At 37.0% G+C, this 24,845-nt stretch overlaps 1 protein-coding gene across 6 annotated transcripts in view; it reads right to left on the bottom strand.

The window, feature by feature from the left end:
* EPS15 (epidermal growth factor receptor pathway substrate 15) overlaps positions 1-24,845 on the bottom strand; it is a 129,597-nt gene that overhangs the window by 83,995 nt on the left and 20,757 nt on the right. For 5 of the 6 annotated variants that reach the window (XM_023630074.2, XM_023630082.2, XM_023630059.2 and 2 more), the window contains exons 2-6: positions 10,535-10,576; positions 7,415-7,504; positions 6,464-6,511; positions 3,279-3,374; positions 840-905 (exon numbers count right to left, since the gene is read on the bottom strand). In XM_023630074.2, coding sequence (XP_023485842.1) covers positions 840-905; positions 3,279-3,374; positions 6,464-6,511; positions 7,415-7,504; positions 10,535-10,576 — 342 coding nt within the window. Of the gene's footprint in view, positions 1-839; positions 3,020-3,278; positions 3,375-6,463; positions 6,512-7,414; positions 7,505-10,534; positions 10,577-24,845 lie in introns of all 6 variants that reach the window. The other variant, XM_070260003.1, reaches the window with a different exon arrangement.

Here is a 24,845-nt window from a genome sequence, read left to right as displayed (position 1 = left end):
AAATTAGTTAATAAACACAAGCACACAAAGACATACAAACCAAAATGGCTTTCTGACAAAAATGTACACATTTATTAAAGGTCATTTGATCTGCTATATTCTAATATTATTCTAAAATTACAATTTTAAAAATCTAATAACACAGCTATAACCAGTGTGATGCCTCCAAATAGCTATAATGCAAAATACCCACTTCAGAAAAAGATTTCAGAAAGAATTATTTTTTTTAGAGCCATAAAGAGAATATATAGTTAACCAGAATTTTCAAGTAAGAAATAATACTAGTCAGGTAAACTACTTAATCATCAAATATTTTAGTTAATACAGGATTATGACGTCACCATTTTTAGTTTACACTATGTAACAGAAATGAGATTAAGCCAATACTAATTGTCACAAAATGATTGACAGACCTGTCGGACCCTTCAAAAGATTGCTACTATCACAGGCCGGCCAGGAGGCTCAGCGTTAAGTGCGCACGTTCCGCTTCTCGGCAGCCCAGGGTTCGCTGGTTTGGATCCTGGGTGCAGACATGGCACCACTTGGCACGCCATGCTGTGGTAGGCGTCCCACATATAAAGTGGAGGAAGATGGGCATGGATGTTAGCTCAGGGCCAGGCTTCCTCAGCAAAAAAAAAAAAGAGGAGGACTGGCAGTAGTTAGCTCAGGGCTAATCTTCCTCAAAAAAAAAAAAAAAAAAAAGATTGCTACTATCAGTATTTCCCCAACAGTAAAAAATGAAACTCTAGTGCAGATTGCAATATATTTTGGAAGCAGGAGGAGAGGATTATACGGAAGCAAAGAAGGGTAAAAAGAGAATAGTTACAAAGTTTACTTACTTTTACAGCCCACGGGAGCTCAGTTGCAGAGGTTCCACTGATTAGCAAAGGACTACTGGCATCATGCTTAAAATGAAAATTCAGTATATGAAGGGTTGAAACCCCACATCAATAAACAACAAAATGGTCTTTGAATTTAAATACATTCACACAAAACATTGGATCTCACTGCACAGTACACACTATTTTACATTAATTCTATTAGACTTTCATCTAAGTACAAATGAAAAAATAACTGAGTTAGCTGCATAAGTGATTGTGAAGCAGTAACTAAAATATATATTATAGAAGAAATCTTATTACAACTGAGATCAAGATAAAGATATCTGAATGTAACAGAAATATTTATGGTCCTATTAACTGATGACTTTTTCCCAACACTATTTAAGGAAAACACACTGGTACAAGAACCCAACTCAGGATTTCTAGGTACATGAACTTACTAAGAGCATGCCCAAATTATTATGTCTATCTGCTTATAGAGACAGATGAATATATTTGAAACATTTTTATAATAACATAGTTAGACAATGAATCCCTAAATTAACCGCTGATTCTATACCTAAATTTAGAAGTGCAGAAATTCTCAAAACTAAAGTTAAATTCATAATACTCAGACCAAATATTTTTAAGATACTGAAGTTAAAAACAAGAAGAGTCATGAAACTTCTGAAAAAGGGAGTAGAGTGGGGAGGACTACCTCTGACAGATATAAAAATAAATTACAAAATATGATAATTAAAACAATGTGAGATCAGGGCCTAGCCCAGTGGACAAGTGGTTAAGGTTCCACGCACTCCACTTCAGCAGCCTGGGTTTACAGGTTTGGATCCCAGAAGCAGACCTACTCTGCTCACCACTCATGCTGTGGAGGTGTCCCACGGACAAAAAAAAAAGAGGAAGACTGGCATAGATGATAGCTCAGGGTGAATCTTCCTCAGCAAAAAAAAAAAAAACAGTGTGAGATCAGCATATGGATAAAGACATCAATGGGAATGAACAGAAAAATCCAGAAAGAAATCAAAATACATATGAGAATTCAGCACATGATTGAGGTGGCATTTCAAATCAGTAAGGAAAAGACTGATACATTCAATAAACTGTATTAGGTCTCTAAAGTAGCCATCTTGAAAAAAATCATAAATTTGAATCCATACTCCTATCTCATATCACGGCAAACATAAATGTGAAAAAAGAAACCAGAAGAAAAACTTAAATCCTAATAATTCATTTACATAGAAAACAATGACTTCTTTATGGAAAAAAATCATCACCAAGTCAAACGAAAAATGATAAACTGGGAAAAATATTTGCAACTCATCTAGACAAAGCTGTTTTCTTAATATAAAGAGCCTCTAGAATTCAATAGGAAAAAGATCAACAACCCTCGAAAAATAGGCAAAGTCTATAAACAGACATTTCACATAAAGGCAATGTAAATGGCTGATAAGCATGAGAAAAACTACTCAACCTCACTCTATAAAACCAAAAGGACAAATTAAAACTACACTTACATTCCATTTATCATCTATCAAACTGACAAGGATCCAAAAGTTTGGCAACAGTATGTTAGCAATAGTGCACTCAACCAATTGCTGGTGGGAGTACCAACTAGTACAACCACTATGGAAGACAAGTTGATATTGTATGTGAAAATTACAAATGCACAAACTTTTCAAACAGCAATTCAACTTCCAAGAATTTACACACATAAATATATTTCTGTATATGCAAAATGACAGATATTCAAGGTTATTATTCATTGCAGCATTTTTTATTATAAAAGATTAGAGACTAGCTAAAAGTGTATCAATACAAAGTTAAATACATTATGGTAAATAGAAGCAAGGAAATGTTATGTAGCTATGAAAAAGAATGAGGAAGCTTTTATGTGATATCTGAAGACCTCTAAAACATATTATTAAAAAAGGTATAGACTTGTGCATATAATATGCTACAATTAATGTAAAATTAGGCAATAAGTATTTATATTCCTTTATATACACATATAACTCTGAAAGGATACATAAGAAACTAGTAACAGCAGCAGCCATTAAAAAAGAAAATCAAGGGCTGGCCTGGTGGCTTAGTGGTTAAGTTCATGTGCTCCAGTTTAGTGGCCAGGCGTTCACAGGTTCAGATCCTGGGCAGAGACCTAACACACTGCTCATCAAGCCATGCTGTGGTGGCATCCCACATACAAAACAGAGGAAGAGTGGCACAGATGTTAGAGACGTGACAATATTCCTCAAGCAAAAAGAGGAAGATTGGCAACAGTTGTCAGCTCAGGGCCAATCTTCCTCACCAAAAAAAGAAAATCAGGTAGCTGAGTGATAGGGGTTAAAAGGAAAACTTTTTAATATAGTAATTTTAATTTTCAAATTATGTGGTATCACCTTTTTCAATCAAATAAAATTTAAATTTAAAAGCATTTCTTACAAATCTTGGTGGAGGAACAGCCAGGTTCAAGCTACTCAGTGAAACCTCCAATCCATTCTGGGCACATGCCACAAGACGCAAAGCAATGAAGAATTCCTGAGAAAGAAAAGTATGAATGTTAAGAGCATTATCTATCTATCTATTCATTCATCCATCTGTCCGTCTATCTACACACATACTTATAATCTGAAAATATAAAACATTTTGCAATTACTCCAAGGTTTTTATGTAGCAACAAATATAACAGTACATTTGCTTGAAAAATACTTGCTTTAAAATTGGGAAGAGATTTATGTACAAAGATGTTCCTAACAAATAGAAAAAAGTCTCAATATAAAAGGAAAAATAAACAAATTGTGATACATACAGTGGAAATCATGCAAAATTAACAATCATGCTTCAAATAACATTTAATGATGTTAAGAAATGTTTTTTATCATTTAAGAGAGAAAAAAGAATCTGAAGAAAAGCCTAGAAGAAAATAGTACCTAAATGTTATCAAAAGTCATCTGTGGATTGGAGATTATAAATTTTGAAAGTGGATCAACCATTGCTATTCCAGAAAAGCTACAGAGAATAAATGTGCAGCATCTAAAACAATTATATAACTGCTTGACTTCAAAATACTTGTAAATCTCTCCCAAAGGTCCTTGGATTTTTGGCATTTGAAGTCTGGGTCAAAATGTAATAAATACAAACAAAGATGCTGAAGCAACTGGTTTTCAGCTGTTGTGAGTTACATTCAGGTCTGGAAATAGACATAAAAGTCCTCACTCCACTTATAATTACTTGCAACTTGTCAATACTCTAGTACAACTGCCGATGCAATCAACCTTTCACCACTTCTCTCAAACCTCCTACACTCACCTATACCCTTCGTACCCAATTCCTAACATATTCTTAGAACCTTGCAGGTTGTCTACTTTATATAATACTTTGCCTTCACTCATAAATTTCTTGAGAAAATGCTATTTCAAGATCTCTCCGTCTCTTTTCATTCACTCCACAAGCTTCTATGCACTCTGACTTCAATTCCCACAATTAGCAAGAGAAACTACTGCCTGTGTCACAAATAACCTGCTAGCTACCAAATACAATAGACTCTAAAAAAAAAAAAGCCTCATCCTACTTGTTTTCTTTGGCAGCCTGGACAATATGCTCCTCCCTGAAGCTCTCCTCCACCAACAGAGCTTCATAAAGCTCTCCTCTGACCTTTGAGTCTCTTCTGCTTGGAGTCAACACCTCCTCCAACCTTTAAATGCTCGTATTCTAAGTATTCCAACATTAATCCTCTTTTTCTTCTCATTCTATGTGAGATTCAATTACTGTTAGGTAATCAGGCCCACTTCCATAGTATAGATCAGATCTGAAGTGAAATAGTCCCCCATTAAATGCCACTTGTGCTCCTTAGAAGTTGTGAGGCCATGGGCAAGTTAAATAAAACTCTTGTATAAGAGAAGGGATAATACCTACCTTGTAACGTATTGTGAGGAACAAAATAAAAACCATACTATAGGAAAAAAGCACCTATCGTCACTTTTGGCACACAGAAACTCAGGAAGTATCGAGGAATTTTTTTTCTTTCATATGTTAATTCAGAAATCTATTCCTCCAATGCAAACATCAAAGTTTTAACTGTAGACCCATAAATCCAGTCACCTGGATGTAATAAAGACAACTCAAACTCAACACCTTAAGTCCAGGAATATCAGTGAAGAATTTATTACACTGTAAACTCATGAAAATAGGGACCACGTCTGTCATGTTCACCTCTGTATTGCCAAAGCCTGGTCAAAACACATACTCAACAAATATTTGCTGACTGAGTGCAGAGCACCCTGGGTACCCATATGAATTTAGTTTTTCTGCACCTCCAGTGTGCCAAACTGCTCCTTCTGCCCAAGGGCTCTAATGGGGACTACAATCTAGCCCTGGAATCTTAATTAAGAGACTGAGTATTCTGCCCTTCTCAACTAATTTTTCCCATCCCTTTTCTGAGTTTGATACTGCTTCAGCTATCCCTTTAGGGGGGAATTAGCTTTGAGTAGCAATGCTCAGCCAATGTATCAGCATGTAGCAAGCTTTGAATTCGATCCTGTAGAACTCTGAAATCCATCCCCAACAAGCAGAACTTCAAGTACACTGATAGTGTCCAACACTCACAACCACTTTTACATATTTCTGGTCTAGGGCTTACTTCTGGCCTGTAAACCATTTTTTGGTTTATACGTTAGAAGTAAGACCTAGACCAGAATACTCAGATTTGATTAATCAAGAGCTTCCTTTCAAACATATGGGGCAATACCATCTTAACACTTAAGTAATAACATCCACTTTTATTTATAACCCTGTACACTTACAAAATTTAATTAAAATACAGAGAGCAAAGTCTCTCTGAATGACTGAGAAAAATAAATTCCATGTTATTGTTTGAACGGCATCCCCCTAAAACTCATATATTGAAATCCTGTCCCCCAAAGATAATGGTATTAGGAGGTAGGGCCTTTGGGAGGTGCTTAAGCCATTAGGGTGGGGCCCTCAAGAATGTGATGACAGTCACCCATCCCTTAACCACAAGGATCCGCGATACATTCAGAGAAACGTGTCGTTAGGTAAACATCATAGAGTGTACTTACACAAACATAGATGGTATAGCCTACTACACACCTAGGTTATATGGTACTGATCTTATGGGACTACCATCATATATGTGTTCATCACTGACCAAAGCATCGTTATGCAGTACATGACTGTAGTGCCTTATAAAAGAGGGTCCAGAGAGATCCCTAGCCCTTCTGCTATGTAACGAGAAATGTGCAACCTGGAAGAGTCCTCACCAGACCATGTTGGCACTCTCATCTCAGACTTCCAGCCACCAGAACTGTGAGCAATAAATTTCTGCTATTTATAAGTCACCCACCCACAGTCTGTGGTATTTTGTTAGAGCATCCCAAGCAGACTAACACACTCCAGGAGAACAAGGTCACCAAATTAACAGTAATCTTTGAGAATTAGTTACTTTAATGTCTACTGGTTGGAAATATTTCCATTTTTATGACACTTGCCCTTGCAAAACCCTATTGGTGGTAAAAACAAATTCTTAGCTTAAAAATACAAAAAACTCCTGGCTATTTTTTATTCTGAATCACTCAAAAATATTTTCATAACAATTGTCTGAATCTTACTTGTTTGTTCAGGAGACCTTTGCCATCTGTGTCAGCTAAATCCCAAATCTGAAATTTAGGAAAAAAAGTATCAATCTATATTTTAAACAAAAATCATCTTAAAGATAAATTAAATCCCTGCAATTTACAACATCATGCTCCTTGGTAGTCAGATTTAAGAATCACAGAATTAAAAGTAGAAAGAAACCTTAAAGATCATTTAATGCAATCCTTCACAAAGATACTAAGGCCCAGTGAGTTTAAGAGACTTACTTAAGAACATTCAAGGAATCTGGGAAAGAACTAAAATACAGGTTCTAACTCCAAGTCCAATGCTCTTTCTACTAGAACATACTAGCTTGATTTTAGATCCTCATAAGATGATATTCTTTCTTATGGGTAAGTTGAAATACTTATTGTTGTGAATAATTTATTTGTAACATTTGTAAATATGTTTATTTGTGAATAGCTAAATTATTAATAATGATTATTTTTCAGGGTTTTGAAATACATATCAATATCATCTATAAGGATTCACCAGGAGATCAGGCCAGGAGAGGGACTTCCCATCTCTCTGCATTCTTTCCTAAGCTTCTCATCACCTCCCCTATTTACCACATGTTAAACACAGTTAGAGACAGTTATAACAGAGGAAGTAATGATAGAGCCAACTCAGAGTGAGTGACAAGGGTCCCAGTCTGCACTGTTTGTCCCCACAATAGCCAAATGTACTATTTCTTCCTCATTCATCCTACTAAAAAGTTAATTTGTTTTCTAAAAATCTAAAAAGCATCTTACTTTTCAAGAGGGGAAATCACTACACCACAAATTTCCTCCATCTCATTACTGTAACTTCTACTATAACATAGTTCTAACCTCTAAGTTTCTTGACGGTATCTTTCTGAATTTGCATCAAATTTATCTACACTACTAAATATTCATTATAATCTAGTTATAATGAACAAATACTACCTTTCCAAGTATCAGGTCTGGAAGCCCTGATTTTTTCAGGAAAGCAGCAGCATCAGAAGCTAATACCCTTCCAGTATTGCCTGTATCAACCTGAAAGATACAAACTGTAAGTTAACAACAAAGACAAAATTATCATTTACCTGCCTTCCTCCCTGTGATTTAGGAACTGGCTTTTTCAAAAAGGGAACAGGAATCCTTTGACTAACAAAGGTCAAGGAACATGCAGAAAACCATATGAGTAGACTACTATCTCGGCAGCACGGGCAATTTACAAAGTTTTTTATCACACCCATTATATAAATGGGAAAACTGAAGCTCAGAGAAAGTAGAGCAAATTAGTAGAGTCACAACATTAACACACATCTGACTCCAAGTCTTCTATAGTTGCCATTGAAATTCCAGTATACATGAAAGGTAATAGGAGGAAAAGGGCAGCATTTCCTGGAGAGGTCTTTTCATAAATGGGAATAGTTGTATGTGTTATCTGATTTTTCAAACATCCTAAAATCATTAACTTCTGCTTTCATACTTACTCTTAGAAACCGCAACACTTAAAAAAAAAAAATCAAAGCAGCATCAGCTCTAAAACCAGCAATGATTCCTTAACAAACTTAAAGAGACATTTTTAAAACTGTGAGGTTCCTAAAGCACTTTAAGGGACACATCATTTTAACTGATGGGGACTTTCCTTTAAGACAGAATGAGGTCACCAAGAACAGAAAAACAGTTCAAGAAAATAATGATTCTCACTTCTGTAAAGATTTCCTAAAGTAAAGTTCTATTTTCTAAAAACGAAAAGTAAATTTTAAAAAGTCACAGGCAATGTAACATGATACTAGGATGTTTGTGAGCTAGATGTTTCTCTGGTTTAGTTAAAAGATTAAGTTTGCTTGTAAACATATACAAAGCATTCCAAACAGCCTAATTCCAGCAAAGGAGCAAAAGAAAAATCCTTTCTTTCAAGTGCTACAACATGGGATAAACCAGGCACTCAGCAAAAATAAAGAATTGCCCAATCCAAATTTGGGGTAACAAGGGAGTACGAAAAGGATTGGGAAACCTGCCTCCAGAATTTTCCAGAACTCCTTTTCTTTGCCCACTTCCTGACCAGGATGGGGGGAAAAAAGGAACACCTACCACCAGCAAACCCTAAATACAGAGGCACTCAGGGAAAATACTGACCAAACTCTCATGAAATACTTATGTACTGTATTCCAATAAAGAATTTTACTATCTTCCATTCTTTCAGTTACTATAATAAACAGCGCCATTTAGTTTTTGTCATTTACAGGCAGTTTCTGTTTACTGTGATGCTTGCCTAAATGCTGTGTCATAAGGTACCAGCTAGAATGAGTCTTCAACAAAGACAGTCAGTCTCAAAACCTCAGGCATGTACACTGAATTATTAACACTTGAAAATACAGACTTTTGGGTAAAGACTTCTGAGTTGATAACAGTTGAACAACTTTCAGATTGTGCTGGTAGACTAAGTCAGAATTTCTAGAACTCTTTGCAGTCCAGAAGTAGATATATTTCATGAAAGCAGACTCCTGACTCAAGATGCAGGGAACCAAGAAGTAATCACACAGGAGTGAATGAACTGTTGAGGAAAATTTAATTATGGTTATTTACTTGGAATACTGTTGGTAGTACTTTTAATACTCTATTTTCTAATGGATATGTGGAAATGCCCTTTCTTTTTCTTACACTATCTCTAACCCTCAATTTAGTAAGCTCTGCTTTTATAAAGTGAATGAAATAGTTTTCAATAGTATTTGATTCTCACTGACCCTTCAGAAGTGAAAGAAAAAAAAAAATCTTTGACTGAATGTCCTTACTTTTTTATGGCAATATAATTATTACATAGGTTAAATAACAATTTGTCCTTCTTTTTATCAGGATATAATAGAGTAAACAGACTTTGCAAAACAAGGCCATATTTGAGAATGATTCTCTTTTATTCAGCTAGAACAAACCACTATTAAGGAATAAGGATTGACTTTATGTGGAGCCAATGTCTGCAAAGCTCTCCCAAGAAAACTGGCCTGCAACCTGGTTTAGAAGGTCCCAGTCTCTCAGGTAGTAAAGCAAGGTTCACTTACCAGGCTAGGAACTTTAGCAGATATGGGAAACCTCAAGACGAGATAAATTCACTCAAATTTATATGTGCTACAGGTGAAATATGGGGGAGAGAATTTCTAAGGTTTGGATCCTAGCCTCAAGATAGAGGAACAAATAACAGAGGCTTTAAAAAGTATAATCTGAGATTCTTTAGAAATTTCAGGCAGAAATTAATCCTTTGGTCTTAGAAGCTGTTAAATAGTGAGTGTATGGCTCTAGATTTGCAAGTCACACTCAAGGAGATCTATAATGGTTCATTAACACTTGCTGCAACTACGCAGACAGCCAGGTCAAACATAATGAGACTAGCCTTTTCTGTAATCCTGATCACAAACTAAGGAGAAGATTGTTAGGAAAAATGATCCAATATTTGGAAATGGGCAAATGAGACTGTCTATACCCTTAGGAGATTATCTGATCTATGGTATGCACTCCTAACTGACTTTCTACTGACTATGTTATTCTACACTCTGTAGGGGTAGACAGATAGCAATGCAAATGATTCCTGTTCATACCAATGAAATGAATTTTGTCTGGTGTAGAATATATATCTCTATAACTCATATTCTCATTTTGACATCTTCTGGTTCCCAGTAATTAACGAGCTGAAGAAAATCCTTGACACATGTTCATTTTATATTTGTATGAGTGTCATGGTTTTAACTTTGTGAAAATTAAACTTTAATAAGTCTTAAAAACAACATGAAAGTCATTTCTATTTGGCTTATAAATTAATTTGGATATTTATATCTAGATGAACATATCTAAAGTTATATGGATTTTTAAGACAATTAAATGTTTTGGCTTAATCATCTTTCCTTCATCTTTCTGAGAGCTTGTCAAAAGCATTAAGTACTCAATGCAGGAGGCCAAAGCACAAGAAACTGAAAACAGGACATGTCAAATTTATCCAGCTGGCTGGTAATCTGCATGTACACAATCAAGAGGTGAAGTGTATTTAATGTTCAATCTAAGAAGACAAAGAAACAAAAATCTTACCTGTCTATAATACTTTTCATATACAGGATTCCCACTTGATAACTAAAATAAATAAATAATTAAAAATTAAATGCTATTCAATAACTTCTATTAATATACTTGCATTCATTCAACAGATGTTTGAGAAACAAAGATGCATAAGATTAAAATATCCTTGATTTCAAAGTTTGGTTTTGTTTCTTTTGTGGGGGAGGGGAGTGAATGAAAGCAACCATATAGATTACTAAGAATCCGGTAGACAAGACATAAAACAAGAATTTTAAAGCTATTTTTGACATCACAACTCTTTTCCTTCACGTAAAATTTTACCCAGAAATCCAACACATAAATTAGGGGTGAAATGCTTTGGTTAAAGACAGTTGAAATGCCCAAAGCCTTATGCATTCAGCCTCTACCCAAGTGCCCAAGGTACCTAGGAATAAAACTCAAAAAACCACTTCAATGAATGAATACACAAACTGACGTACAGAAAGATGATACTGATATCATCCAATCTGAAATGCTTGTGGGTAGAGAGTGCCAATCAATTCACACCACAGTTCAAAAGCTTCCTTGGTTAGCTAATGAACAGATTTACTATCTCATCTGAAAGGTAGTTTAAGAGCATCACTGTTTGAAGGCTCAGGTTCGCTTATACATGAATGTGTAAGAGTGTTCTGGAACCAGGAAGAGAATCTAGGAAGTTCTTCATGAGGATGACATCAGTACAAGAATTTGAAGTATGGGGGAAAGGGGAGAGGGTGAGTCTATAAAGAAGTAACAGCATGCACAAACGCATGCAATCAACAGAAAGCTCAGTTATGTTTGAAAAGAATAGGAAGGAGTTCAAATAGTGACAAGGATTGGAGATAAGGCTGTGAAATTTTGTAGAAGACACCTTATGAGGGGCTTCATCTGCCAAGGTAAAAGTAAAGAAAATGAGGAAGAAAAGGGGGACAAATTCAAGAGTTTTTAACTCAGTATTAATTTTAACTGATTATTTATATGTGAAGAGGGAAAGTAGGATGGAAGGTAGAGGGCTACTTAGGAAACAATTTTAATGGCCCAGCAGACGACCTGAATACTGGCAATGGCAGAAAAGAAAGGTACGATTTGAAGAAAAATTTATAAGATAGATTTGACAGGACTTACTAAGTAGATGAGGGGACAAGGGAGTCTTAATTAGAAATACAAAGCTAAACAGGGAAAAAATCTTCAAGCTTCAAGGTTGAGCCTATAGCCTTAATGGGTACAAGACTGGATTAAGAAACAAACATTCACTGAGTGCCTACTTCAACAAGATATTATGCTAAGTGCTTTATAAATACTACCATACTTAATCCTTGTGAGTCACATATTATCACCCTAGTTTGCAAATGAGGAAACATAGTGTGAACGCTAATTTTATGTGTGAATTTGGCTAGCCCATGGTACCAAGTTGTTTGATCAAACACCAGTCCAAATGTTACTGTAAAGGTATTTTTTTTAGATGTGACTAACACGCAAATCAGTAGACTTTGAGTAAAGCAGATTACCTTCCACTATGTGTGTGAGCCTCGCCTAAACAGTTGAGGGCCTTAAGAGAAAAGACTGAGGTCCCCTGAAGAAGAAAGAATTCTGCCTCCACAATGCCTTCAGACTCAGGTGCAACATCAACTCTTCCCTGGGTCCCCAGCCTGCTGGCCTGCCCTGCAGATTTAAGACTTGCCAGCCTCTAGAATTGCATGAGCCAATTCCTTAAAAATCAATCAGAGAGCATGTGCATGTGTATATTCCGTTGCTTCTGTTTCTCTGGAGAACTCTAATACACCTAGTTTCAGAGGTCACTTGTCCAACCTTTTAAATGGCAGAGCCTGCACTTAAACACAGGTCTGTCCCACTCCAAGCTTCTTGCTCCTTCACAATACCATGCTGATTCCATATGCTCTGCTTAGCTCAGGACAGTCTTGATTTACAATCTGTTGTCTGAGCATCCCATTCAGTTTACCATTTACCTCAGGTTTCTCATTTTCTTAAATGAACTATTAATCACTACATTAAAATAAATGAAAATGGATTTAGTATACCTCTACTGTATACATCTAATTTTTTTTCTTTTTGGTGAGGAAGACTTGCCCTGAGCTAACATGCATTGCCAATCTTCCTCTTTTCGCTTGAGGAAGACTGTCCCTGAGCTAACATCTGTACCAATCTTCCTCTATTTTTTGTATGTGGGACGCCACAACAGCATGACTTGGTGAGCGGTGTATAGGTCCGTACCCAGGATCTGAACCTGTGCACCCTGGGCAGCCAAAGTGGAGCCTGTGCACTTAACCACTAAACCACCAGGCCAGTTCCTACATTTAGCTTCTGGCCAAGGTATCAGCTAGCAGTGTCTAAGTATTCCAACCACTTGAACAAGTGATGAAATCTGAAAGAGAACTAGTGATAATTTCATCTTTCTTTTCCCGATTCTTTATAGATACAACATAACCAACACCTTCTTTTCAAGGACATCATGGAGAAGATTCATTGAAAAGTATCCTCAGACACAAGGAACCATGGACAGCTAACTCCTTACAGCCTTGCAAGACAGTGGAAAAAGTAACTGACACTGGAGCTCCTGCTGGCTTTTTGGTGTGCCAGTCAGTACAGTGACATGTGCAATGACCTACAAGATGCACCAGGCCACCAGATGGCTAAGTCAGTAGGAAATTACAGGTTAGGCGCAAATGAAGTACATGTGAAGAGTCAATAATCTGCAAATTCTTGAGGTAGCTTTGTCATTTATTGTATGGTCTAAACCTACAACTACTTATTTATTTTGCTGTTTGGCAATCATTTTTTATTATCCAATAAGCCCTTTCAGGAAAAAGGAAGAAGAGACTAGGGGGCCACCCCCATGGCCGAGTGGTTAAGTTCACGTGCTCTGCTGCAGCGGCCCAGGGTTTCGCTAGTTCGGATCCTGGGTGCGGACAGGGCACTGCCTTGTCAGGCCATGTTGAGGTGGCGTCCCACATGCCACAACTAGAAGGACCTACAACTATGTACCAGGGGGATTTGGGGAGATAAAGCAGGGGGAAAAAAAGAAAAAAATATATTGGCAACAGTTGTTAGCTCAGGTGCCAATCTTTAAGAAATAAAAAAAATTAATAAAAGAAGAAGAGACTGTATGTTTAACACAAAATTAAGTACTAAAGTTTAGTTTCTCCAGAAAATAGACAGAATTTTCATAAAACATTTGAGGCTATTTCTATTTATCATGGAGCTCTACTAACATCACTGTTAATGAGTTAGGTGCAATTATAAAAATTTACAAATGGGAGAGTGACATCAGCATCATGGCGAGAGAGCCCTTCCCTTCGTCTGACCCCCTCAAGATAAAATGAAAAGGACATTCATAAACCAACAGAGCACATTCACACAACACAATACATGTCTGAGAGATCCACACAGCCAAACGTCTGAAGGTGAAGGTGCTGAACTGCCCCGGGAGGCAGAGGAAGAAAGTAAGTGGATCTCCTCCCCTTCTCAAGTGGCAGTGATCTAGGGCACAGAACATCGTGCTGCAGCTGGCAAGTGACTCTGAGAGAAGGGGGAAAAGGCAGCCCTCCACAGGAACACTTGTCTCTCAGAGTTGCCTCCTAGCCTGTGGGAACACTCCACACTGAGGTGGCTAAGCAATCACGGGAGCATCCACACCAAGCTGAGCAGCTCAGGTGGGCACCGAGTGAGCGCAGCAGAGGATCATACACGTGAAAGAAACCGCCTCTCCCTGTCTCCCACTTGGTGCACCAGCTTAGCCAGTCAGCCAGAGCAGGGGATCCCCGTCAAAGTGCCTGAACCTATGTATGAAAAGCAGCATCGGCCAGTAGGCAAACACAGACAGGCCCTGTCGGCACAGATTCCAATGGACGGCACAACTGCCGGGCAACACAGGCCTGCATTAACAAACAAGAAAAATCGCAAATAAGTAATTTAAACAACACCTAACAGAAGCAGAAAAAGACGAACAAAGCCCAAAATCAGCAGAAGGAGGGAAATAATAAAAATCAGAGCAGAAATTAATGAAATAGAAACCAAAACAATAGAAAAGGATCAATGCAACTAAGAGTTAGTTCTTTGAGAAGATAAACAAAATGACGAACCCTCAGCCAGAGTCACTAAGAAAAAAAGAGAGAATCCCCAAATAAATAAAATTAGAAATGAAAGAGGAGAAATTACAATGGATACCACAGAAATACAAAGGATTATAACAGAATACTATGAAAAGCTATATGCCAACAAATTGGACAATCTAAAAAAATGGATAAATTCTTGGACTCATAAAACCTCCCAAACCTGAATCAAGAAGAAACAGAGAATCTGAATAGATCAATCACAAATAAAGAGACTGAAATAGTAATCAAAAACCTCCCCCAAAATAAAAGTACAGGACCAGACGGCTTCTCAGGAGAATTCTACCAAACATTCATAATACCTACCCTTCTCAAACTACTCCAAAAAACTGAAGAAGATGGAACACTTCCTAAGTCATTCTACAAGGCCAACACCACTCTGATCCCAAAGCCAGACAAGGAGAACACAAAGAAGGAAAATTACAGGCTAATATCGCTGATGAACACAGATGCAAAAATCCTCAACAAAATATTGGCAAACTGAATCAGCCATACATTAAAAGGATCATATACCATGATCAAGTGGGATTTATACCAGGGACACAGGGGTGGTTCAGCACCTGCAAATCAATCAATGTGACATACCACATTAATAAAATGAAGACTAAAAACCACATGATCATCTCAATAGATGCAGAGAAAGCATCTGACACGATACAGCATCCATTTATGATAAAAACTCTCAATAAAATGGGTACAGAAAGAAAGTAAACATAATAAAGGCCACATATGACAAACCCACAGCCAACATCATACACAACAGGGAAAAACTGAAAGCCATCCCTCTGAGAACACGAACAAGACAAGGGTACCCACTCTCGCCACTCTTATTCAACATAGTACTGAAGGTTTTGGCCAGAGCAATTAGGCAAGAAAAAGAAATAAAAAGTATCCAAATTGGCAATGAAGAAGTAAAACTCTCACCACTTGCAGACAACATGATTCCACATATAGAAAACCCTAAAGAATCCATCAGAAAACTATTAGAAATAAATCAACCACAGCAAAGTTGCACTGTGCAAAATCAACTTACAAAAATCAGTTGCATTTATATATTCTAATAATGAACTAACAGAAAGAGAACTCAAGAATACAATCACATTTAAACTCCAACAAAAGAATAAAATATCTAGGAATAAATTTAACCGAGGAAGTGAAAGACACATATAATGAAAACTATAAGACATTATTGAAAGAAATCAGTGATGACATAAAGAAAAGCAATGATATTACATGCACATGGACTGGAACAATAAACATAGTTAAAATATCCATACTACCTAAAGCAATCTACAGATTCAACGCAATCCCAATCAGAATCCCAATGACATTTTTCACAGAAATAGAACAAAGAATCCTAAAACTCATCTGTGGGAACAAAAGACACCAAATAGCTAAAGCAATCCTGAAGGAAAAAACAAAGCTGGAGGCAGCACAATCCTTGACTTCAAAATATACTACGAAGCTATAGTAATCAAAACAGCACGGTACTGGTACAAAAACAGATACACAGAGCAATGGAACAGAACTGAAAGCCCAGAAATAAAACCACACATCTATGGACAGCTAATCTTTGACAAAGGAGCCAAGAACATACAATGGAGAAAGGAAGCCCTCTTCAATAAAGGTTGTTGGGAAAACTGGACAGCCATATGCAAAAGAATGCAAGTAGCCCACTTTCTTTCACCATACACAAAAACTAACTCAAAATGGATTAAAGATTTGAAGGGAAGACATGAAAATATAAAACTCCTAGAAGAAAATATAGGCAGTACACTCTTTGACATCAGTCTTAGAAGCGTCTTTTCAAATACTATGTCTACTTGGGCAAAGGAAACAAAAGAAAAAATAAACAAATGGGACTACATCAAACTAAAGAGCTTCTGCAAGGCAAAGGAAACCAGGAACAAAACAAAAAGATAACCCACCAACTGGGAGAAAATATTTGCAAATCATATATCCAACAAAGGGTTAATCTCCATAATATATAAAGAACTCACACAACTCAACCACAAAAAAAAAACCACCTGATCGAAAAATGAGCAGAGGATATGAACAGACATTTTTCCAAAGAAGATATACAGATAGTCAACAGGCACATGAAAAAATCTATTATTAGGGAAATGCAAATCAAAACTACAATGAGATATCACCTCACAGCCGTTACAATGGCTATAATTACCAGGACAAAAAATAAATGTTGGAGAGGATGTGGAGAAAAGGGAACCCTTGTACACTGCTGGTGGGAATGCAAACTGGTGCACCCACTATGGAAAACAGTATGGAGATTTCTCGAAAAATTAAGAAATATCATATGACCCAGCTATCCCACTACTGGGTATTTATTGAAAGAACTTGAAATCAACATTCCAAAAAGACTTACGCACCCCTATGTTCACTGCAGCATTATTCACAATAACCAAGACGTGGAAGCAACTCAAGTGCCCATCGACTGATGAGTGGATAAAGAAGATGTGGTATATATATACAATGCAGTATCACTCAACCATAAAAAAAGACCAAATCATCCTATTTGCCACAACACGGATGGACCTTGAGGGTATTATGTTAAGCGAAATAAGCCAGAAAGAGAAAGACAAACACTGCCTGATCTCACTCATATGTGGAAGATAAACAAACACATGGACAAAGAGAACAGATGAGTGGTTACCAGAGGGGAAGTGGGTTGGGGAGTGGTCATAAGGGGTAATGGGGCACATATATATGGTGATTGACAAATAATAATGTACATCTGAAGTTTTACAATGTTATAAACTCATAACCTCAACAAAAAAAATTTGCAAATGGTTTTCACACATCCACAGTTAAAATTTTAAGAATAAAAATGGTACTGAATACAAAGAAATACTTCAACATCATAATACGTGTGCTCTACTTGCAATCTATCATCATATTTTAAAGGCTGGAATCTTTGAAAAACTGACTTTCTGAGTCCAACCTGTCTCTGTATTGAATCTTTGAAAACAAGTCCTGTAAAAATTGGTTGCATATTGTTCAAAATCAGCTGGAAATCTTTAAGGAATGATTAAAGTCAATGAATAAAGCTCCAAAGAAACTTCAGCTTTTACCAAATACCAATTATTTTAAACAAAGTTGGCCAAGACATTGAAGCATATCTATCAAAAATAAGGGAAGAACTGAACAAATTAATTAATGAGAGCTCAAATAGTATACAGAATTTGATTTTGAACTTCTATAATTACACTTTGTAATAAATTGTAGGAGTTCCATCAAAAGTCTTCCTATTTTTTTTTTTTAAGATTGGCACCAGAGCTAACATCTGTTGCCAATTTTCTTTTTTTTTCCTCTTCTTTTTTCCCAAAGCCCCCCAGTATGTAGTTGCATATTCTAGTTGCAGGTCTTTCTAGTTGTGCTATGTGGGATGCTGCCTCAGCATAGCCTGATGAGTGGTGCTAGGTCCATGCCCAGGATCCAAACCAGGGAAACCCTGGGCTGCAGAAGCACAAACTTAATGATAGGGCCAGCCGCACGTCTTCCTATTCTTAATGGGATAAATTTATATTCTGTACGGGAATGTAATGAAAGCCTACAATTTCGCAGTATCTAAATTTAGTAGAACATGTAAAATAATCATAAATAGGGACAACTTAATGACAAGATTTATCTTATAAAAACATTTGTCGGGGCCGGCCCCGTGGCTGAGTGTTAAGTTCACGTGCTCCGCTTCGGCAGCCCAGAGATTCACCAGTTCGGATCCTGGGTGAGGACACGGCACCGCTCATCAGGCCATGCTAAGACGGCGTCCCACATAGCACAACCAGAGGCACTCACAATTAGAATGTACAACTATGTACTGGGGGGCTTTGGGAGGAGAAGAAGAGAAAATAAAAAGAAGATTGGCAACAGCTGTTAGCTCAGGTGCCAATCTTTAAAAAAAAAAATAAAAAATGTCTGGCAAAGAGAGTACCTTTAAGAGAGGCAAAAAGACACTGCCTCTGAAAATACTGGAACTGACAAACATTGTTTTCAGTAAGAAAAAATCAGAATGAAGAATATTCTCTATCTAGCAAAATTTTTCCTGAGCTAACCAGGTAAGTCACAACATACATAGAGTATATTAGCCATTAAAAATAATACTGGTTATAGAGAAGATTTAACTGAAAGGATTAACAACCACAAACCATAAAAGTGTAACTGAAAAATATTACAAACAATTTTATGTAAAAATTAAAACTAGTTAAACTATATTGGAAAATAATTACATTGTTCAGAAAAGTATTAGTGACACAATATTAGAGACAGATATGGCTCAGAAACTGATAAAAAATATGATTATTACCAAAAGTAATTATTCTGTTTATGTTTTTTAACATTCTTTTTTTTTTTAAACAAAGTTCCTTTTTTTTTTTAAGATTTTTTTTTTTCCTTTTTCTCCCCAAAGCCCCCAGGTACATAGTTGTATATTCTTCGCTGTGGGTCCTTCTAGTTGTGGCATGTGGGACGCTGCCTCAGCGTGGTTTGATGAGCAGTGCCACGTCCGCGCCCAGGATTCGAACCAACGAAACACTGGGCCGCCTGCAGCAGAGTGCGCGAACTTAACCACTCGACCACGGGGCCAGGCCTGTTTTTTAACATTCTGATAATCAACGTAAACAGTTTATTTTGTTGTAATACAGAACAAACGTTTTAGAAAATTTTACTTTTGAAAACACACTTTGAATAGAATTATTTTACTGATCTACCAATGTAACAAAACCATTTGGATGGCCAAAAAAATAAATATTTTTTAAAACTCACAGAATTTTAAATATTTGTAATGTCCCTTTCATTCTCAAAAATGTACCAGTTTGGTTGAAAAATTATATATTCACCCTACTTACAGACAAGGGTGTAAATACTTTGCTAAAGAAAGCAAATAAAATACATTCTCTCAATAAGGAAGAGTTAATTTTTAAAGACAATTCAGTTGAATTTTCAATTCCCAGGAAAAAAATCATACACAGTAAGAAATACCAAGCTCCAAACTGTACCTTATTAATCATTGCATTACAGACACATTGGTTACTACATAAATACATCTGGGGAAGTACTAGCTCACTAATGTGATTCTACAGTACAGCCTATGCTGATACTAACACGATACAGCTAAGTGACAATGGAAAAAGCCATCCAAATTGCCAATTCACTCATCAAGCAAGATAACCAGAGTGTTTTTTGGTGTGTCTCAGTAAAACTGGCACTTTTTAAATGAAATATGATAATTTTAGATTTAAAAAAAAATCACACATACACAACATACATAATGAAGGCAAAGAAAAAAAAATTTGAAAGGCATAGCTAAAACGGGAACAATGATTATCTCTGGATAACGAGATTATAAACGGTATTCTCTGAAAACTTTTTTATAAGTATGTCCTACTTTTATAATTAGAACAATAACGCTATTTTCAATTTGAGGAAAAATATAAAAATCAAAAAATTTGAAATCAGTCTGCAAAACTGCATATGAATTTTTAGCAATAAATTAATTTCTAAAGGAAAACTTTAAAGTTGTCAAAATCAAAATTTGACCTTTTAAAATTCTAACATTATCATAATTTAAAAGCAATTATTTATTCATTAGCTATATCATCAACTCTTATCAGTTGCCACAAAGTAAAATATTCATAAATGTAAGAATTCCTTCTAAACCGTCAATAGCTACTTATTACTACTCTGAAAAAATGTTAAATGCTTGTAAATAAGAGAAGTTAGAAAGTCAACATAGTTTTGTAAAAAAACGCTCAGGTTTTACTATCAGATAGGCCTAGAATCAAAGCCCATTCCATTACTTCTTAGGTGTATGATCTTGAGCAACTTATATTCACCTCTTTGAAAAGCCTGTCTCCTTATCTGTAAAGTGCTAATAATATCTATTTTTCATGGGTTTTTTTTTTTTTAAAGATTTTATTTTTTCCTTTTTCTCCCCAAAGTCCCCCAGTACATAGTTGTATATTCTTCGTTGTGGGTCCTTCTAGTTGTGGCATGTGGGACGCTGCCTCAGCGTGGTTTGATGAGCAGTGCCATGTCCGTGCCCAGGATTCGAACCAACGAAACACTGGGCTGCCTGCAGCGGAGCGCACAGACTTAACCACTCGGCCACGGGGCCAGCCCCCTATTTTTCATGGGTTTTCTATGAATTCAATTAATTGAAATAAAAAGAGATAGCTAGTTGTTCTCTAATATCCTTTCTTGTCTTCTTTCTTTAGCAATAGTATCCCTAAGCTTTACCTGGACATGCGGACACATAGCTAAAGCTGCATTTCCCAGCCTCTCCCGAAATCCCAGCTCTCCTCAGTGAAATCTGAAAGGAAATAATGTGTCCAACTCCCAGGCTGTGCACCTGCAGGGAAGGAGAATGCCTCCTACCTCCCAGCCTTTCCTCCAGCTGGTCAGAATGCAGGTATGGTGGCAGAACATGAAGGAGTTGTCCAGAGTGAGAGATGGGACACATGACTGAGAATAAAAAAGCATCAAGAGAAAGAGGGCCTAGGTCCCTGACACTATTATGAAGCTGCCATATCAGCCCCACACCACTTAGCCTACTTGGACAGCTACCTGAGAGAGAGAAACTCTCTCTTGTTTAAGCCACTGTGATTTTGGCTTGAATCAATATCCTAACTAACACAAAAAAGATTTAAAAAAAAAAAAAAAGAGAGAGCACTGCTATTTTTATTAAGAAAAAAATCATGTAAAGTATAATAAACTTTACTAAGAAAAAAGTTATTACAGAAACATAGCATAGTATACCACCCTAAGCTCTGGTAGACTGCATTGTAATTCTCAACCATTTATTCTCCTCTTATAAGAGTATTAACATCCCTGCCTGTTGCCATGTGATTTTTAGTGCCTCTGTGGGTACCCTACTGTTGGCCTGGCCACGTGACTTACTTTGGCCACTGAAATATGAGAAAGTTTCAGTTCCAAGGAAAAGCTTTAAGAGCTATTGTGTTTTCACCAGCTCTTACTCTTTTCTCTCTGCCAAGAAAACAGTATGTCACAAACAGGGGGTGCTCCTTCAGCTTAGATCCTGAAATGGAAAAGAACTATGAAGTAGAACGATAGCTGACTACTATGGAATCTACAACGTGAGCAATAAATAAACCTTTGTTATTGTAAGCTCCTGATATTTGGGGTTGTTTCTTAGCACAGTATAATCTAGCAAAAATTAACACATAGGTAACCTAACACCAAAGTATACCAGGTAGTAAAAAAAAAGAAAGAAAGCAGAGCAGTTCTCATCTTTAGAGCTGGTGAGGAGGAGGAGTTCAAGGAAACACAAGCAGCCAGTTGTGCAGATCCTTAAAGAATGCACAGCATTAACCCTCAGCTCTGTCATCCACAACTCTGGATGCCTTCTACAGACAGAACAATAGATTTAGGTGTCTGGGGTTACAAAAATCACATAGGGCTCCTGCCCTCAACATCGTTTACATTCGGGGCCAGCAGGCAAAAGAGCAGGCAAAAGAACTTCAAAAGATCGCACAGCTATATACCACTGAAAAACAATGGGTATAAACAGACAATACGAGCAACTCACACCAACAATGGAGGGCTAGCTTTTGTTCAATCCAATTCAACCTGATCAAAAATCTAGGTGGCAAAGTAACAAAGAATGACGAAAAGTAGCTCTGGTCTCTCATCAGAAGACAGTGAGTGCTACATATGCCGTTCTAGCCAGTCCAAAATGAACAGAAATCACTGGAAGAAGTATTATTTTTAAGCACGAAAAATACATGGATTTATAAAAATTCATACAAGGAACAAATGAAACAGAATAACTATTTCCCACATTTGTACAGCACTTTACCTTTCACAAAGGATATTCCCAACCTCATCTCTCACATCCTTTTTCTACATTAACCCAGATGATTACATCAATTCCCATAGTTAAAACTACTTATGCTGATGACCACCAAATTGATACCTTTAGTTCAGACCTCCTCTGTGAACTTCAAACTTATATATTAACCATCCATTTTACATCTGCACTTGGATGTTTCCCAAACATCTAACAGAACTTGTATTTTTCTTTTTCCAAAAACCTATTCCTCTCCCACTACCAACCACCTAGGTGCACAAGTCAAATACCTAAATACCTAAGAGTTACCCTGTCCCTCACTCTCAATTTTCACTCTATGAGCAAGTCCTAACAACTCTAATTCCAAGTCATGTTGAACTCATCTACTTCTCTCCATATCTTAGTCCATATCTTGTCTTGACTATTACAACATTTTATCCATCCCATCTGCTTTTATTCTTGCCTATTTTTCTCTCCAGATAGATGGCACAGTAGTCATTTAAATATATAAATCAGGACATAACATTCTTCTGTTTAAACCCCTCAATGGTATCTTATTTGACAAAAAATAAAATACAAACTCCTTGCCATAGCTTCAACTCCCTGCATTATCCAGCCTCACCCAGGGCCACTAACTTCACTCTGATGTTTCAGTTCTTCTAAAAGAGCAAACTGTCTCAACTCAGCCTTTGCATGTGTCATTCTCTCCTCCTGAAAAGCACGGCTAATGTCTTCATTTTCTTTAGGACTCAGCTTAAATGTTACCCACTCAGAGACTTTCTGATCATCAGAAAGTAGGTCCTCTGGGCCAGCCCTCTGTGGCTGAGTGGTGAAATTCAGCGCACTCCGCTTCGGCGGCCTGGGTTCAGTTCCTGGACACACACCTACAATACTGTTAGCAGCTATGCTGTGCTGGCAGCCCACATACTAAAAAATACAGAATGATTGGCATGGATGTTAGCTCAATGCAAATGTTCCTCAGCCAAAAAAAAAAACGTAGGTCCTCTTCTCACATTTTCTACCTCAGCCTTGTCTCCTTCAAAGATCTTATTACAACTTGTTTTTATTTTGTATGTGCGTGTTTTTTTGGTCACCCTCACTATAATACGAGCTCCTTGAGAGCAGAAACCCACATCTATCTTGTTCACCATCATATCCCCAATATCTAGCATAGCACCTATATATGGAAGCCCGCGATAAATATTAGTTGAATGAATCACTGCTAGTGAAATTTCTTCTTGCAGTAAATTCTCAAATATTGCTGGGAGTATAAATTCATTTATTCAACATTTATTGACAACCTACTACTTGCCAAAGATTGAGCTAGGCACAGTAACGAATTATACATAGTCCCTTCTCTCAAGTTTACTGGTCTAGTACGGAGAGAAAGAAAAACATAAGGCAAGTCCTTACTTCCTCAACCTCTTCTGAGAATGTTCCGTCCACCTCTCTACATGAACTAACACTTGGTCCTCTCCCGAAGAGAAAGCCAGACACAATCTTTCCTCAGAATGTTACCTTCAATTCCCTATGAAACTCAATCTCTCACCTCCCTTCTCAAATGGTAGCTGTCCGGTTTAACAACCTGCCTATCTCAGGTTCTAGAAATGGGATTAAAATACTCTTTGCTCACCTGTGCAGCTTGTCCACATTATATCATGTGTCACTTAACAACGAATGAGGATACGTTCCTCATTACACATTACACATTACATAAAACATCATTACACAAACCTAGATGATATAGCCTACTACACACCTAGCTATATATTGCTAATCTTATGGAACCATCATCATATATGTGGTCCATCGTTGACCAAAATGTCATTATGCGGCACATGACTGTACTTGACTTCTTGTTTAAAAACAAAATAAAGTACTACTCTTTTGAGGCTCTCCTTTCAACAAAATTACTCTCTTCCTTATTACTGTTATCTTTTAACCTCTTGGCCTCTCTATCTCATTCATCTAATGCTTTGGCACCTGGCTGATTGTCTTCCTCTTCACCCTAAACCTCCATCAAACTGGATGACTTCACCGTAGACTTGGACAACCCATCCAATAATCTGGCTTCTTACTTCCTTGATCTCGTTCATTCCAATGTCTCCCCAAAACACAGAGTTATACAATGCACCACCAGTGTGGACCTATGCTACGGTCCAGTCATCCTCTTACTACCATGGTAACATCCTTCCTGGCCCTTCTACGAGCACCTGAAAGCAGTCTATCTCCTAAATCATTATTTCAAGCATCTTGTTTTCCAACGATAATCTCTTCTTTCAAGTTATCATCCTTTGACCTCTCTAAGACCTGTTATCCATGGACCCTTTCATTTTGACCCTGATCCATCAGA

This window comes from Equus caballus, chromosome 2 (assembly GCF_041296265.1).
Source record: "Equus caballus isolate H_3958 breed thoroughbred chromosome 2, TB-T2T, whole genome shotgun sequence".
NCBI lineage: Eukaryota > Metazoa > Chordata > Mammalia > Perissodactyla > Equidae > Equus > Equus caballus.
The sequence above is the reverse complement of the archived record's forward strand: the minus strand, read 5'-3'. Positions and strand labels throughout refer to the sequence as shown.